The 17,394-nt window shown below is 52.0% G+C and overlaps 1 protein-coding gene across 1 annotated transcript; it reads right to left on the minus strand.

Moving 5' to 3' along the window:
* Nucleotides 1–5,719: 5,719 nt before the first annotated feature.
* GLRX2 (glutaredoxin 2) lies at nt 5,720–12,858 on the minus strand. Its single transcript, XM_008268724.5, has 4 exons — nt 12,716–12,858; nt 9,979–10,042; nt 6,700–6,876; nt 5,720–6,001 (listed from the first exon to the last, which is right to left on the minus strand). Exons 1-4 carry the CDS (start codon nt 12,805–12,807, stop codon nt 5,885–5,887), a joined length of 450 nt encoding a protein of 149 aa, XP_008266946.1. The 5' UTR covers nt 12,808–12,858; the 3' UTR covers nt 5,720–5,884.
* Between the last annotated feature and the right edge of the window lie 4,536 nt (nt 12,859–17,394).

Raw genomic sequence — 17,394 nt, forward strand, 5'->3', positions numbered from 1 at the left:
CGTGGCTTAGCAGGTAAAGGCTCCACCTAGAACAACAGCAGCCCTTGTGGGTGCCAGTTCGCATCCTGGCTGGTCTACTTCAATCCAACTCCCTGCTGATGCTCTGGGAAAAGCAGTAGAACAGCCCCAGTGCTTGGGCTCCTGCCACCCACATGGGGCTCCCAGAGAAGGCTCCTGGCTTCAGGCAGGCCATTGTGGCTCCTGGGGTGTGAGCCAGCAGATGGAAGACCTCTCTGTCCCTCTTGCAAATAAGTCTAAAGAATGAATTTTGAGGTTATATGCATCTTAAAATCCTTAATTGTATAATATTTGAGCAAGATAGTTAATTTTTTATAATACCCTTGTAATATCCCCAATTACATGTAAGTATTATTTAGTAAAACTATATGTGGTTGGGGATTCTTTTCCAATGGAGTTCTGTTACAGGATCAAACAATTTTTAATGACATTTCTAAGACATTTAAAATAACTTAGTGGAAAAAGCTCAGAATTTCCTTTGGGAAGCAAGCTAACACAAAAAATCTTTGCAAATAAAATATCTTGCTTCAGTGCCGATTTGCGGAAGTTTCTCCCAATTCCCATAGAATTTTCTGAAGTGTTAAGATTTGACTTGTGGGTAATGCAGAAGGGTGACAGAAGTGACATCAGAATATGTCCACCAAACCTTCAAACATTGTTGACTTGAGAGTTCTCTCTTCAGAATCAGTAGTTGTAAGGACAAAGGAAAATTACAAGTGATAGTTTTTCATAAAACTAGATTTAAAATATTTTAATGCTATTAAATATAAGAAAACCTGACTTAAAAAATATTGCTAAAATGGTAGGTTGGGGCCAGCGCTGTAACGCAGCTTCCTAAAAGCCACCGCGTGCAACCCAGCATTCCATATGAGCACTGGCCTGGTCCTGCCTGCTCCACTCGGATCTCGCCCTCTGCCATGTGGGAGACCCTGATTAAGGTCCTCGATCCTGGCTGAATTAGCCTGGCTCAGCCCTGACTGGCAGCCGTTAGGGGAGTGAACAAGCAGATGGAAAATCTGTTTGTTCCTCTCTGACTGTAACTCTGCCTTTCAAATAAGCATCCTTAAATAATTCAGATTTTATGGTTTTTAGTAAACATCAAATACAGATATAAAAGAACTCCCCCCCAAACTTTTTCATCTTTTTTACAGCTTCTTGCCTTCCTAATTAGATATTTTAGTAATTAAAGCATAAACATAGTAGTGATAAAGTGAAAACACGCGTGGCCTGGTCTTTAATCTGAATGGGCTAGAGACAGTCTGTTGCTGTGTTAAAAATAAAACAGGTCTGGAGGGAAAGATCTCGACCTTTTTGGGAAAAGCCTGAGACAAGCAGAGCTGATGAAAACAACAGGTAATGCTTTAGGTGTGTGTACGTGCTGAAGGGAGGGAGGCCCTGCAGATCAGCTTCCCAGACCACAGTGAAGCCCGCGGTTCCCCACCACTCGGTTCTTGGAGAGGCAGATACATTTGGTATCCACATTTTAGCAGGAACTTGAAGTCCCAAGAGGCTCAGAGAAGTGAAGTCACCTACCCTTCCGTGATCTGAGCACTTGTTTGGCTTAGTAACTACACTTGGTACCAGCTGTGACGTTCACCGCACATCCAGTGGTGGTGGTTTGGCTTAGTAACTGCTCAGTACCAGTTGTGGCATTCACCGCACAACCAGTGGTGGTCTGTCGGCTCCCCTGACTCAGGCCTCTCAGGCTTTGCACCCAGTCCCCTCTTCAACGGCTGAAACCGAAGCTCTTGGTCTTCTAGCAGCAGCAAGTTGGCAGGGCACCTGCTGTCTTTGCCTCCTTACATCTAGGATTCTGCTCTTTGTTTTGTAAAGGCCCTGTACTGTTTCAATACCAGCATGGCCATGCATTTAAAAATTATTTTACATTCTGTATCCAGTATGTTTGACAGGTGAGTTTCTTGTTAATGTGTGGGGAGCAGCCCGGACTGGACTGAGTTACTGGAATTAAGACTTATTCTATGCATCTGCTCTCCCACAATATGGCGCTGGGAGAGAAGTAAACAGCTTCCGCACAGCTGCCTCCAGTTCAACCAATAAACTGTAGGACTTGCTACTGATTGGAGGAGAGCAGCGTACTCGGCGTGTGGGCAGCCGAGTTGGGATTGGCGGAGGAGGACTATAAAGGAGGAGAGAGACGGCATGCACCAGGAACATCTAAGGGGAACATCTAGCTGAAGGAACACCCGTGCAGCCCCCGAGGAAGCCGGCCGGCGGTGTGCCGCTCCTCTGCGGAAGTGGGGAATGTGGCCAGGGGGAACCGCCCTTCCACGGAGGTGGAAGGGCTAGTAGCCAACCCGGGAAGGACCAGCAGCAAACCCGGGGAGGGCCGGGCAGACAGGGGAACAGCGCAGGGTCCTGTGTCGTTCCTCCACGAAGAGGGGGAGCGACATAATGGTGCCGTGACTCGGATATGAAGCCTAGGCAGGGTCCTGTGTCGTTCCTCCACGAAGAGGGGGAGCGACATTAATGGCTAGGAGTTTTTTCAAAGATAAATGTATAATCTGCCATATAGCCAGAAAGGCCAGATTTCTTTATGAATTTTACCCACCATCACTTCTACTGGAGCTTTTGAGCCTTTGGGCTCTTCTTAATGTTGAATTATTTCAGGATCTGTCACCAAGAACCAACCACCACACACCTGTGTCTTGCTGCAAGCCTAGGAAGAGTGAATGACAGGTGCTGCCAGTGTTGGCACCTGGAAGTAACCTGCTTCTAACCGTGATGCCTACCTAAGACAATTAAAATCTTGTTTCTCGTGTTTGACATAATTCCCAACAAGTGTCTGACAACACAGCAAGCACGTAAAATTTCTCAGACATGAGGCACAAGAAAACTAGAGGTCCTCCCTGTGGCCCATTCCAGGGTTGTATGAAGCAGGCTAACTTGCTGCCTTGTCGAGGTCTCCTAGTGACCATCTAAGGCCATGAAGGAGGCACTGCTGATGGCAGTGTCACAAAGGCGCCAGCTGACTTGCTCAGGGCTGTGCCAGACTCCCTGGCCTCTCCCGACCAGAACAAACAAGCACTCCCTCTGCTTGAAAGGTGCCCCCCACACACACCTGTGAGGAAGTTTTCTCAGCATCCAGCAATCTGTCCCAAGTGTCTCATAAACCAGGACAGTGTTTGGACAGTAGGCACTTAACATATTCTTCCCAGTAGGACTGGACTGATAAAATATGAAACACACAAGGGTACTTGAGAAAGTGTGTGGAAGGGGGGCAGACACTGTGCCCAGCAGGCTAGGTCACATCTGCGACACTGGCATCCCCTATCAGAGCACTAGTTCGAGTATCAGCTGTTCGGCTTCCCATCCAGCTCCCTGTTAATGAGCCTGGGAAAGCAGAAGATGGCTCAAGTGCCCGGACCCCTGTCTCCCATGTGGGAGACGTGGATGGAGTTCCTGGCTCCTGGCCTCAGCTTGGGCCAGCACCAGCTGTTGCAGCCAGTTAAATGAGTGATCAGCAGAGGAAGATCTCTCCCTGTCTCTGTCTCCGTCACTCAGCCTTTCAGATAAATCTTTTTTAAAACGTCTGTGGAAAGTGGAATTAGAAGTCAAGTTTTTTTTTTTAAGTGCACAAAATTTTTGAAATCTATGCATACTAAACATCTTCAGAAAGTTCACAGGAAATGTGCACTAAAAAAACTCTATGGACAGATTCCTAGTTTTCATTCCCTTACTTTCTTTGACAGATGGAGAGCTCGTATCTGCTGGTTCATCCCCCAGATGAACAGCAGCCAGGGTTAGGACAGGCTGAGCTGGGAGCCAGGAACTCAATCCAGGTGCCCCATTTGGGTGGCAAGGACTCAATGACTTCCGTCCAGCACCTGCTGCCTCCCAGGATGCAAATCAGCAGGAAGCTGAGCTGGGACAGAATCCCAAGCACTTGGGATGTGAGCATCCCAAGCAGCATCTTAACTGTTGGGCCAAATACCCTCCTCTACTTTCCAGAAACGTTTTTTATAAAAAGATTTATTTATTTGTGAGGTGGGAGAGGGGGTATCTGGCATCCACTGTTTCACTCCCCAAATGGTCGCAATGGCTGGGGCTGTGCTGATCCAAAGCTATGAGCCAGGAGTTTCCTCCGGGTCTCCCACACGGGTGCAGGCACCCAAGTATGTGGGCCATCTTCTACTGCTTTCCCAGGCCATAGCAGAGAGCTGGACTGGAAGTGGAGCAGCCAGGACTTGAACCAGCGCCCAGATGGGATGCCCGCACTGTAGGCAGCAGCTTTACTAGCTATGACACACCACCAGCCCCCAGAAACTTCTTGAAGTACCCTCATATTTTCAAATGTTCTAAAATATGACTTCCTATAGGAAAATCTTCTTACCTGAAATGATACCAGGTTGAATAGCACTCCCAGTCACAGAACTGCATAATGTCCATATCAGAAATGAATTTAGGGACTTAGTCTGTTTGGTGTTTCCATAAAAGAACACTCCAGGCTGGGTGGTTTATAGAGCACAGAGGTTTATGTCTTATACTCTCAGAGGCTGAACGCCAAGTTCAAGGAGCCTGTGTCTGGTGTGGGCCTCGTAGCAGCATCATGCCATTGCACAAATGGGAGGACAAGAGAGCACACGTGTGTAAGATGGGGGCTAAACTCACCCTTTTACCGGGAGCCCACCCCCTCGACACTGGTGTTAACCATCCCTGAGGGCACAGCCCTTGTGACCCAACCACTTTTACAGGTGCCCCTTCTCAACACTGTTGTGCTGGGGATACGGTTTCCAGCCTGGGAGCTTTGGCAGACACATTAAAGCACAGCTGGGACAGTGAGTCTAACCCTCCATCTCACACGCCTCGGGACATGTCCAGCGGCCACGCGGCACACTGTGGAAAGCAGAGCTCTCCACCTCATGACATAACTCAAGTCCTCACACGCTGCTGACGCCTCCCACCTTTTCGTCTCTGCTCGTGGGTACACTTCTGCCCCCTGGAACCACTAAATCATTCAGTGGGTATCTCAGTTTCTAGAAGATAAAGTTCAATCCATCCTACAGGAGTCTTATGCCTCTACCCTCAGAAACACAAAGCATGAAGGCCTGGCGTAATGTGGTACAAGATGTTCCCATCTAGTTCTCAATGGTACTGCTGAGAGCCTTGTATTTTAAAGAAAAATCACAGCCCAGTCCTTAGCACTAAAAGCAAGGAGTTCGGGGCCAGTGCCGTGGCACAGTGGGTTAAACCACTGCATCCCATGTGGGTGCTCGTTTGAGTGGCGGCTGCTCCACTTCCAAACCAGCTCCCTGTGAATGCACCTGGGAGAGCAGCAGCAGATGGCCCAGGTGCTTGAGCCCCTGCATCCATGTGGGAGACCTGGAAGAAGCTCCTGGCTCCTGGCTTCAGCCTGCCTAGCCCCAGTCGATGTGGCCATGTGAGGAATGAACCAGAGGATGGAAGATCTCTATCCCTCTAACTCTGCCTTTCAAATAAACTAAATCTTAAAAAAAAAAAAAAAAAAAAAAAAAAAACTTAAAAAAATGCAAGGAGTTCACCCCTTCTGAATACCACAGAACAAAGAATTTCAAATGCTTACTTCCCAGTGTTTGGTTTTACAATTCATATGTAAATTCCTAATTCAGTGTGTTCTCTCCTTATCTACTGATTCAACTCCACCCCTTGGGTTTTTTTTTTTTAAACACCATCCTTTTTGCTCAAGAATAAGCAAGTAGGAAGATGAGGCTTCCAGGGCAATTTATTGTTCATTATTTTTACTCTTCATGAAGATAATCCGCATATTTAAAACACCCTCAGACATTTAAAAAGCATGATTAGGTACAATCGCGTTAAATAACATATTTTACTAGCAAAAGTAAGAGTGTATCGCGGAAATTCTTCCCTCTTACTTTTTTTTTAAATAACACTGATGGACTAGCGGCAGCAATTTCCCTTCTTTGTGAAGTCTATGAGTGTCAGTTGCACCTCCAATAAAAGTTCCATTGACAAAGATTCTTGGAACCTGTTGGGATAAATAAAAGACCAATTAGGCATCACTCAAGTTTTAGAAGTACAAAACCATTTCACATAACAATAGTAAATGTTCACATTCTGGGTACTATTTTAAGACTATTTTAGAGGGAAAAAATGAGGAATTTGCTCAAAATCATAGCAGTAAATGGCGGAGTTGAGATTCAAATCCAGGACAGTCTGATTCTAAAGTCCTTCTTCCCACGGCATACAGAGAGGCACTCTCTAATGGTTAATAGTGTTTACGTGGTTCATTCTCACAAGTGTCTACTAAAGGCAAAGAGAAGAAGTGTAAATTTCCGTGCCCATACACACAAGGAACTGACCACTGCCGCTTCTGACTGTGCACAGGTGGGGAGAATCCACAAATTTCAGGAGTCTAAGAGCAAGGAGCATGAAGGACTCCTGTGAGCACAGGAACTAAAAAGTGAACCCCGGGCGGGACTGTCCAGAAAGGGAGGCAGGGAACTCTGCAGAGAGCTGCAAGGGGAGCTGAAAGACCCAGACAAGGGCTTGTGATGACACCATGACACACAGGAAAGATACAGGTAAAATGAACTCTGCTGTTCGCTACTCTAGGAATCTAGCTCCCCAACCTTCCACTTCGTGTTCAGGAGGAGGTCCCTAACGTGGAGGTTCTGGGCCACCCCACTTGTAAGGAGGGATCAGCACTCAAGAGGGTCTACTCACTGTCCTTTCACCGGTCATCCTGTAGAGGGCATCCTGAAACTGGCTTCCGTACTCCAGCGTGTCCAGCTCCACCACTTTACAGTTAACATTCATGTCTCGGAAAAGCTTCTTGGCCATGGTACAGTAAGAACAGGTTGTTTTGGAGAAAATCACCACGCAGTTGTCAGAAATTGTTTCCTGAAACCAGACCCCAAAAATCACTTTAATTCTAGCATCAGTTTTGGGAAGAAATCACAATAGAACAGAAAGGGTATGGGTGGCAGGGTCTTGTGAATGAGGGCTCAAACTACGTCTCTACCATCGATTTTATTTCCTCATCTATGGACTGAGGCTCACAGTCATCTCAAAGGGGTGTTACTGGACAAAAACATATAACAACTGGAAATTGCTTGACAAGATGTATTAACAGTAGTAATAAACAACAATTATGGCTGGGGCAGGCATTTGCCCAGAGTTAAGCAGTTGAGATGTCCACACCCACATTAAGGGTGCCTAGCGCTTGGAGCTGGTGTTGTGGCGCAGTACGTAAAGCTGCTGCCTGTGAAGCCAGCATCCCATGTGGGCACTGGTTCTGTCCCCACTGCTCCACTTTCAATCCAGCTCCTTGCTAATAGCCTGAGAAAAATAGCAGAGGATTGCCCAAGAACTTGGGCCCCTGCCCTCATGTGGGAGACCCGGATGAAGCTCCCGGCTTCTGGCTCCAGCCTGGCTCTGCCCTAGCTGTTGCAGTCATCTGCTGAGTGAACTCACAGATGGAAGACATCTCTCCTTCTAACTCTTTCAAATAAAAATCCTTCAAGAATGCCTGGGTCCCACACCCAGCTCCATTTCCTGACCCCACCTTCCTAACGCAGACCTGGGGAGGCAGTGCTAAGAGCACAAGTTCTGGGGCCCCTGCCACTTGTGTGGGAGACCTGGATTGGGTTCCTGCCTCCCGGCTGCACGCCTTAGCCCAGCCCTAGCAGTTGTGGGCATTTTAACAGTGAACAATAGACTGGGGCTCTGTGTGAATCTCTCTCCTCCTCTCTCCCTCTCCCCGTCTGCTACTCAGGTTGTGTTTTTTGTTATTATTAATAAATAATAATAATAATATAAATAATACTAATCATACTCAATTCACAAACAGCAAACACTTCTGCACGCCAGGCACCATGCTCAACACCTGGCTTTTCCAGTCATTTAAGCCTCACCAGTCCGCGAGGTCCTACTGTTACAGTCGGCACTGCCCAGCCGAGCACAGCGAGGCACTTCATTTTTTTTTTGGAAACAAGAAGAGTGGACAGTGAGAGAGAGAGAGAGAGAGAGAAAGGTCTTCCTTTTGCCATTGGTTCACCCTCCAATGGCCACCGCGGCCGGTGCGCTGCGGCCGGTGCACTGCACTGATCTGAAGCCAGGAGCCAGGTGCTTCTCCTGGTCTCCCATGGGGTGCAGGGCCCAAGGACTTGGGCCATCCTCCACTGCACTCCCTGGCCACAGCAGAGAGCTGGCCTGGAAGAGGGGCAACCGGGACAGAATCCGGCGCCCTGACCGGGACTAGAACCCGGTGTGCCGGCGCCGCAAGGCAGAGGATTAGCCTAGCGAGCCACGGCGCCGGCCACAGCAAGGCACTTCAGAGATCGATCGTCCTCCAGTGAGACGCAGCAGCGCGAGACAGTGACGCTGGGCACAGGTGGCTGTGCAGTCTGGACGCTGAACCTCTGTGCTTGCTCACCCAGCAGGCGTTCAGCATTGGCTCCTCACCCTGCCACTGCCCATGGTGAGGAAGGATGTGAGATTTCTCCTGGAGGTAAGGCTTTCAGGCTCGGCTGGCCCCCCACTCCCAGGCCCTCCTCTCTGGCCTGACAGTGCAAACGCTGTCACACTACACGGATGAGTCCTTATATTGCTGGTCCCGGAGCGGTCCCTTCCAGATGGGTCTGAGGCAGAGCCTGGAAGGAGCAGAGCTCCGAGATGACCCCTCCCCCTTCAGCCTGGTTGAGAACCTCCGACCAGGCCCTCACCACGGTAACCATGAGACTTCTCTATGCAGCTGGGCAGCCACCAAAGCTTGCTTGTTTGTTTGTTTTTATTTTTGTCTCTAAATACACAGAGGTCCAGGTCCTTGGGACAGTTTCAGTGGATACAGTGTAGCACCGGGTAGCTGTCTCTAGTGCTGTTATATGTTGGCTGAAAGCTCCCTCAAGGTCAAGGCCACAAAACAAAGGACAGTAACCAGGCAAAAACGCTTCGGAGGCTGTACCCACCCTGGTGTGTCAGAGGGCCCTGAATGACAGCCTAGCTGTCTGCAAGCTTATCTGTTATGCTTTCTTTTCTGTTAGTCCATCATGTTCAGTAAACAGGTAGCTTAGGGAGGGCCAGCTATACCAGGGAAGTATTCACGAATCCATTTTACAGATAACTAAACTGAGGCTGTGAGCTTCACAATATCTGGTGTGTGTGTTTAACTTTCATTCATGTTCTAAAATTTTTATTTATTCGTTTTCATTCTATTTAAAAGGCAGACAGACAGGGATCTTCCATCCTCTGGTTCACTTCCAAAACAGCTGTAAGAGCCAGGACTGGGCAGATCAAAGCCAGGAGCCCAGAACTTTGGGACTCCCAGGTGGGTGCAAAGACCAAAGCATTTGAGCCATCGCCTGCTGCCTCCCAGGGTGCACATTAGGAGAGAGCTGGAGTCGAGGTGGAGGCGGGACTTCCTCCCAGGCACTCTTAAATGGATGGGGGTATGTCTTAACCACTGCACTCAGATCTGCCCCATCTCCTAAATTTTTAAAAAATTAATTTATTTGAAAGGCAGAATGACAGGAAGAGAGGGAAAGAGAAGAAGGCAGAGGGAGGAAGAGAGGGAGGGGGATGGAGACTGACTTCATCTGCTGGTTCGCTTCCCAAGTGCTTCCAACAGCCAGGGCTAGGACAGCACCATGCTAGGAGCAAGGAATTCAGTCCAGGTCTCCCGTAGGGGCGGCAGGAACCGAGCACTGGGAGATCACCCAGGGCCACCAGCGCACATTAGCAGAAGGTGGGGCTCAGTCCCAGGCACCCCTCCACGGGATGCAGGCGTCCCAAGCAGTCATTTAACCAGCTACAGCATAACACCGTCTCTCCCGTCTCATGAGTTTTGATTACCAAAATGATCTCGGGCTTCTCTGTCACCGGGATTGTATTACCTTAGTAATTCGTTCCCTGAACCAAGCCACGTGGACACTGAATGAGCACGTTACCGAAGACGGCACTTCCTCCAGGGGACAGTTCCACCCCTGTGTCTCCCACACCACTCACCTGGATCAGGTTCACAGGAGCAGCTGATGACTTCTCCAAGGACGGCGATATGCTGCCTTCCATCCTGAGGGGAATTACAAAGCACAGCCCAGCTTAGCAAGTGGGAACCTAAACCTAGCCCACGGGTTATTCAAAGAAAACCTTAGGTAAAAGTGCATCCAAGCTGGAAGGGGCCAGAGTCGTAGCACAGTGTGTGAGGCTGCTGCTAGCAACATCAGCAGCCCCTATTAGAGTGCAGGTTCCCATCTGGCTGCTCCACTTCCAATCCAGCTTCCTGCTAATGCGCCCGAGATGCCCCAAATAGTTGACCCCAGGCCACCCTGGCTCCTGGCTCTCCCTCTCCATCACTTTGCTTTTCCTTTTTTTCCCCTAAGATTTACTTATTTATTTGAAAGTCAGAGTTGAGAGAGAGAATCTTCCACAGACTGGTTCACTCCCTAGATGGCCTTGATATCCAGGGCTGGGCCAGGCACAAGCCAGGAGACACATCTGGGTCTCCCATGTGGGTGGCAGGGTCCCAAGTATTTGGGCCATCCTCTGCTGCTTTTCCCAGGCCATTAGCAGGGAGCTGGAGCAGAGATGGAACAGCTGGGCCTCAAACCAGCATCCATATGGGATGCTGGCATCACAGACAGCGGCTTTACCCACTACTCTGTTTCACAGCCAGGCGCTCTGATAAGAAATACAGACATCCAGGGGTGGGTGCTGTGGCGCAGCAGGTTAAGCCACAGCCTGCAGCACTGGCATCCCACAAAGGCGCTGGTTTGAGTCCCAGCTGCTGAGGATGGGCCCAAGTCCTGAGGGCCCCTGCATCCACGAGGGAGACCTGAGGTGGCTCCTGGCTCCCGGCTCCAGCCTGGCACCGCCCAGTCACTGCAGACATCTGGGGAGTGAACCAGCAGATGGAGGATCTATCTCTCTGTACCTCCTTCTCTCTTTGTAAATCCGCCATTGAAATAAATAATAAACCAAATCTTTTTTTTTTTTTTTAATTTTTGACAGGCAGAGTGGATAGTGAGAGAGAAGAGAGACAGAAAGGTCTTCCTTTGCTGTTGGTTCACCCTCCAATGGCCGCCGCGGCCAGCGCATCGCACTGATCCAATGGCAGGAGCCAGGTGCTTCCCCTGGTCTCCCATGGGGTGAAGGGCCCAAGCACTTGGGCCATCCTCCACTGCACTCCCTGGCCACAGCAGAGAGCTGGCCTGGAAGAGGGGCAACCGGGACAGAATCCGGCGCCCCGACCAGGACTAGAACCCGGTGTGCCGGCGCCTCAAGGCGGAGGATTAGTCTAGTGAGCCGCCGCGCCGGCCTTAAACCAAATCTTAAAACAAAAAAAAGAAAGAAATAGCCATCCCAAGCAGCACCTTCACCTGCTATGCCACAATGCCTGCCCCGAAAGAAAGCTATTGTTAACAATAGGTCTTTTTTTATAAGGTCCCAATTGAGAAATAGTTACTCAGCATGAAATCTTAGCCCTGTGTTAAGTGAATGCATTTTAAATGGCTGTTCCAGTGGGTTATCTTTGGATGATGAACACCCAGTGCCACCTCACTTAGAATAAGGAAGCTGTAACAAACATATCTTCCCTTAGACAGTACAGCAGCTAAACACTGTAACCACCCGATGCTTACAGTGTTACTCCTTGCTTCCCAACAGATCAGAAAGGCAACCTAGAGGTTAAGACACCCACGTGGCACCCTGGCGTGCCTGGGTTCCACTCTCAGCTCCCACCTCCTGTCCACACGGGAGACCCGCCCTGCGTTCCTCCCTCCTGCCTCAACTGTTGCAGGCATTTAAGGAGTGAACCAGCAGATGGGGACTCCTGCAACTCTCTCTGCCTCTCAAACGAATTATAAACAAGGAGGGGTAGGGTGCCTATGTCAGGAAGGATAAAATAATAATAGTAATAATAATATTAATATTAATAAAGCAGGCTGGATTTGTTAAACCTACGCCAGGAAAAGGAAAGATCGGGCGGCTGACACTGACTTGAGGATCTTCGACGGAATCAATCAGCCAACTAAGAAAACACACCCAGGTCATCCCCAAGCCACCACTACCGCACTTGCTGCTGGAACACGACCTCCGGCACACTCCTAACAGGCCGGGGCGAGGCGGGGGGTCGGCGAGAGGGGTTCTGGCTATTGCTGCCTTCCCCTGGTCGAGCCCAGGAACACGCATCCGCAGGTGCGGAGGGAACAGGTGCACCGCAGACGCCACCGACGGCGCCCCGCTGCGCAGGCCACGGAAGCCCGGGGGTCCACAGCGGCCCAGGCCGAGGGCACAGCCTCACCCCGAGTCCCGGGGGTCTCACGGAAGCGGCGCCAGTCCCCAGGCCGAGGGGCACAGCCTCCACCCCGAGTCCCGGGGGTCTCACGTTAGCGGCGCCAGTCCCCAGGCCGAGGGGCACAGCCTCACCCCGAGTCCCGGGGGTCTCACGGAAGCGGCTCCAGTCCCCAGGCCGAGGGGCACAGCCTCACCCCGAGTCCCGGGGGTCTCACGGAAGCGGCGCCAGTCCCCAGGCCGAGGGCACAGCCTCACCCCGAGTCCCGGGGGTCTCACGGAAGCGGCGCCAGTTCCCCCATCGGTGGCGCCCGCTGCCCCCCCCCACACCGCACAGCCCCGCAGCCGAGTCCAGGAAACGCCCGTTCCAAGCAGGCCGGGCCGCGCGAGCCCCACCGTCCGGCGTGTGCAGCCCGAGACCCGCGCGTCCACCCTAGGCCGCCGCGCCCCGTACCCGGCTCCCGCCTCCCCGGCGAAGTGCCGCGTCGCGCCGCGCCCGCTCCGGAACAGCTGCGTCGCCGCCAGCGCCGTGCGCCGCCAGGACATGGTCAGAGCTCGCGGCCGCGACGAGCACAGAGGCCCCGGTCTGCGGCGCCCGGCGGCTCGCCGGCTCCTGCCAGCCCCGCCTCCGGCCAGCCCCGCCCCCGGCCACCGGCCCCGCCCCGCCCCGCCCCGGGCTGCCCGCGCCGCCGCCGGGCGCATGCGAGCCGCCCGCCCGCCCGCCAGGGGGCGCTCCTAGAGGCCTGCGGTCTCGCGAAGCTGAGGGGCGGAGCCGTGGCGGCCTGGTGGCCGCCTGCTTCTGGGGTGTCTGAGCCGGGATGGAATTGGGCCGTCGGGGTGCAGGACCCTCGCATTTCAGTCATAATTTACGGTGTTCCAGCGTCGAACGTCGGTTTCCAGGAAAACGACTGAGTTTTCAAAGTGCACGTGAAATTAGGGCCCCAGGGGAAAAGGCCCAGAGGTGGCTGCGCCCTGGCCCTGCCCTTCACGGGGTCAGCCTTGATCTTTATTTAAAGGACGCCGAACCGTGTGAGAACCGGGGGCCTGTAGCATGCCTGAAACCCTGGGCGATTTGTAGGACAACGCAGACTTTTTGATCATATTCAGCAGTTAGAATGCCAACCCTTGGGGGCCAGCCATTCTTACACCTGGAAACTGCCCGGCAAACCGTGTTCTTCCAGACGAGCAGAAAGGCAGCACGAAGCAAGGTCCCGGGCCTTTGGCCAGGAGTCCTGAACCCGAGGATTACACTGGAACACCCACGTTGCTCGTCAAGGCCGCTCCCTGTGGCCTCACTGCCCTGGGAGGACCCACACTGTTGGCTGCTGTCATTCACATGCAGGCTTGTTGCACCTGATTTCTCAACAATGTTGCAGTGGATTCTTTCTGCCAGGAGCAGCGTGGTGGGGACAAGAGGCGCGGAGTCACCACACAGACCCCGGGGGTTGGTTGAAAGCAGGCCAGAGGGGAGCAGCCCGCAGACTCCTTTATTTGTTAGTACAACAGCTTATATAGCCAAGACCAGCCAATCCGGTCAAGGGGCGGTCTATGTCCCAACCAATCACAGCCTGTTGCCAGGCAGTTTCCAAAGCCATCCAATCACAGCCTGTTGCCAGGCAGGCTCCATTGCCAGGTGAGTTTCAAAGCCATTCCTGAGTGTCGCTCCCCGTCTTCGTGGAGGAACGACACAGGACCCTGCGCTGTTCTTTCATCTGCTCAGCCCTCCCCGGGTTTGCTGCTGGTTCTTCCGGGTTGGCTACTGTCCCTTCCACGGAGGTTCCCCCTGGCCACTTTCCCCACTTCCACAGGGGAGCAGCACACCACCGGCCGGCTCTCTCGGGGGCTGCATAGGTGTTCCCCTTAGATGTTCCCCTTAGATGTTCCCCTTAGATGTTCCTGGTGCATGCCATCTCTCTCCTCCTTTATAGTCCTCCTCTGCCAATCCCAACTCTGCTGCCCACACGCCGAGTACGCTGCTCTCCTCCAATCAGGAGCAAGTCCTACAGTTTATTGGCTGAACTGGAGGCAGCTGTGTAGAAGCTGTTTTCTTCTCTCCCAGCGCCATATTGTGGGAGAGCAGATGCATAGAATAAGTCTTAATTCCAGTAACTTAGTCTAGTCCGAGTTGCTCCCCACAGATCCCCCTTTCTTTTTATTTTTTGGCGTTGATACGTGCCTGTCTTCGGTGTCCCGCGGCACACACTCTGCTCTGCTTGCTAGAGTTGCCACAGGTTCTTACAAGTCCTATCAATCAGGAAAACCGAATCCGGGTCCTCTCTCCGCCATGTTGTGAGGAGGTTTTCAGTCGCCGATGCGTGCCTGTGTTCGGTGCCCTGCAGCGCATGCTCTGCTCTGCCTGCAGGTGCTTAAAGCCCTATCAGGCAAACCGAATCCAAGCCTTCTCAGCGCCATATTGTGGGGAGGCTTATTGGTGTTGATTCGTGCCTATCTTCAGTAACCTGCAGCTCATACTCTGGTCGAGCTGCCTGCTGGTGCTTACCGCCTTACTAATCAGGCAGACCGAATCCAAGCCTTCTCATTGCCATATTGTGGGGAGGCCTATTGGTATTGATCCGTGCCTATCTTCGGTGACCTGCAGCTCATACTCTAGTCGAGCTGCCTGCTGGTGCTTACCACCTTACTAATCAGGCAGACCGAATCCAAGCCTTCTCATTGCGGTATTGTGGGGAGACTATTGATGTTAATAACATGCCTGTCTTCGGTGACCTGCGGCGCATAAGCTGCTAGCCGCCCACAGGTGCTCACCACCTCCCTAATCAGGCAGACCGAATCCAAGCTCTCTCATTGCCATGTTGAGGGGAGGCTTTATTTTTCTCAATATCTCCGGGCATTCCTATCTCTCCCATTTTACGTCTATCTACCAGCATTCCTATTTCTCTCATTTTACTTCTAAACTTCTGTTTCTCTTATCCCTGTGGCTTCCCGGCGCCCGCCCCGAGGCTGCTTCTCGGCGGCTTCCCGGCTGAGCCGCTTCAGCCCGCTTCTCTTATCTGCGCGGCTTCGCGGCTCTGCGCGGCTCGGCTTCGCGCGCACACTCCGCGGTCTCGCACTAGCCCCGCGTTCCCTATCTACTTGTGCCCCGCACGCTCTCTCTGCGCGCGGCAGCCTCCGCGAGTCACACAGCCCCAGCTCACGTCTCCGCCACTAGTATTCAATCTAAGTTCCCCGGGCTAACCTGGCGAATTCAACCCAGCTCACGTTTCTGCTTCTGGTTTCAACTCTTCGCCCCCCATTCCCGGGCTAACTTGAGAATCCCAAAGTGGCTTTCGTCTCCGCCTCGGCCTGCCCCCACAGCTTCAATTTCCCTAACATTTTTCTCTACCCGGTATGTTTCCCCAAGCTTTCCTCCAACAATACTCCTCCCTCATTTCTCCTGGCCTCTCCCCACAGTCCGCATCCGAGTCTGTTTGTTCTAGCTTTCACTTTCGCTTTCGACCTTAGAGATTTCTCCCAGCTTCCCCCTGTAGTCCGTATCTGAGTCTATGCCTAGGCTTTCAATAGCTTCTTCCGGCACCTTTTTCGTCCGGCTTTTCTCTAGGCTGTTTGCTAGTCTCTCTCTCTGATATTTTCCACTTCTTCCCGTTTCTTCCCTCCTAAGTTTCCTATCCGAGTCACGGCACCATTATGTCGCTCCCCGTCTTCGTGGAGGAACGACACAGGACCCTGCGCTGTTCCCCTGTCTGCCCGGCCCTCCCCGGGTTTGCTGCTGGTTCTTCCGGGTTGGCTACTGTCCCTTCCACGGAGGTTCCCCCTGGCCACTTTCCCCACTTCCACAGGGGAGCAGCACACCACCGGCCGGCTCTCTCGGGGGCTGCATAGGTGTTCCCCTTAGATGTTCCCCTTAGATGTTCCCCTTAGATGTTCCTGGTGCATGCCATCTCTCTCCTCCTTTATAGTCCTCCTCTGCCAATCCCAACTCTGCTGCCCACACGCCGAGTACGCTGCTCTCCTCCAATCAGGAGCAAGTCCTACAGTTTATTGGCTGAACTGGAGGCAGCTGTGTAGAAGCTGTTTTCTTCTCTCCCAGCGCCATATTGTGGGAGAGCAGATGCATAGAATAAGTCTTAATTCCAGTAACTTAGTCTAGTCCGAGTTGCTCCCCACACTGAGTAACTGACCCTCGCTTGCCAGCGGCCATCTTGGCATGCCCTTCTCATTCCACCACACAGGCTCTGGTGGCTTTGTTGTTCCTGAGCAAGTGCAAAGAGAAGCACCAGGCACTCACGAAATTTGACAGTTCTTTATTGCCTGTGGCAGAGAGCAGGCTCTTGCCCTAAGGAACTCTCAACCCTGAAGCTCAAAGCAACATGGTTTATAAAGGCAAAAACCACAAGGAACAGAGCCGGGCAAATACATGGTTGCTAGGATTGGGGGAATACATGGTTATTAGGGTCAAGCTGACCTAAGGCCTATGCGAAACTAATGTCAATTACAGTCTCAACAGTAGCAATTATAATCTTGACCTTAGTCCAGGCAATGACCTAAATCATATGTGGGACATAGACAAATTACAATTTTAACATTAATCCAGGTGCAGCCTATCTGTTTTTTGTTGTTGTTGGGTTTTTTTTTTTTTTTTTTGGACAGGCAGAGTGGACAGTGAGAGAGATAGACAGAGAGAAAGGTCCTCCTTTGCCGTTGGTTCACCCTCCAATGGCCGCCACAGCCAGCGCGCTGTGGCCGGCGCACCGCGCTGATCCAAAGACAGGAGCCAGGTACTTATCCTGGTCTCCCTTGGGGTGCAGGGCCCAAGCACTTGGGTCATCCTCCACTGCACTCCCGGGCCATAGCAGAGAGCTGGCCTGAAGAGGGGCAACCGGGACAGAATCCGGCGCCTCGACTGGGACTAGAACCCGGTGTGCTGGCGCCACAAGGCAGAGGATTCACCTGTTGAGCCACGGCGCCAGCTCAGCCTATCTGTTTTAAGCTTGAGCTGTCATGCTAAGGAGTTTCCATGCTCTGCCAAGCGGGATGCAGTGCACTGTTACTGACCTAAGTCTTAGAGCATAGTTTCAGACCATAGTCTCACCGTGGGCATGCTTTATCAAGATGGCATCTCAGGTACTCTAAAATGGAGTCCCTGCTATCAAGGTGTCACTTCATTCCCCCCTT

Source organism: Oryctolagus cuniculus, chromosome 13, assembly GCF_051225735.1.
Source record: "Oryctolagus cuniculus isolate XC-2025 breed Fujian yellow rabbit chromosome 13, ASM5122573v1, whole genome shotgun sequence".
NCBI classification, from domain to species: domain Eukaryota; kingdom Metazoa; phylum Chordata; class Mammalia; order Lagomorpha; family Leporidae; genus Oryctolagus; species Oryctolagus cuniculus.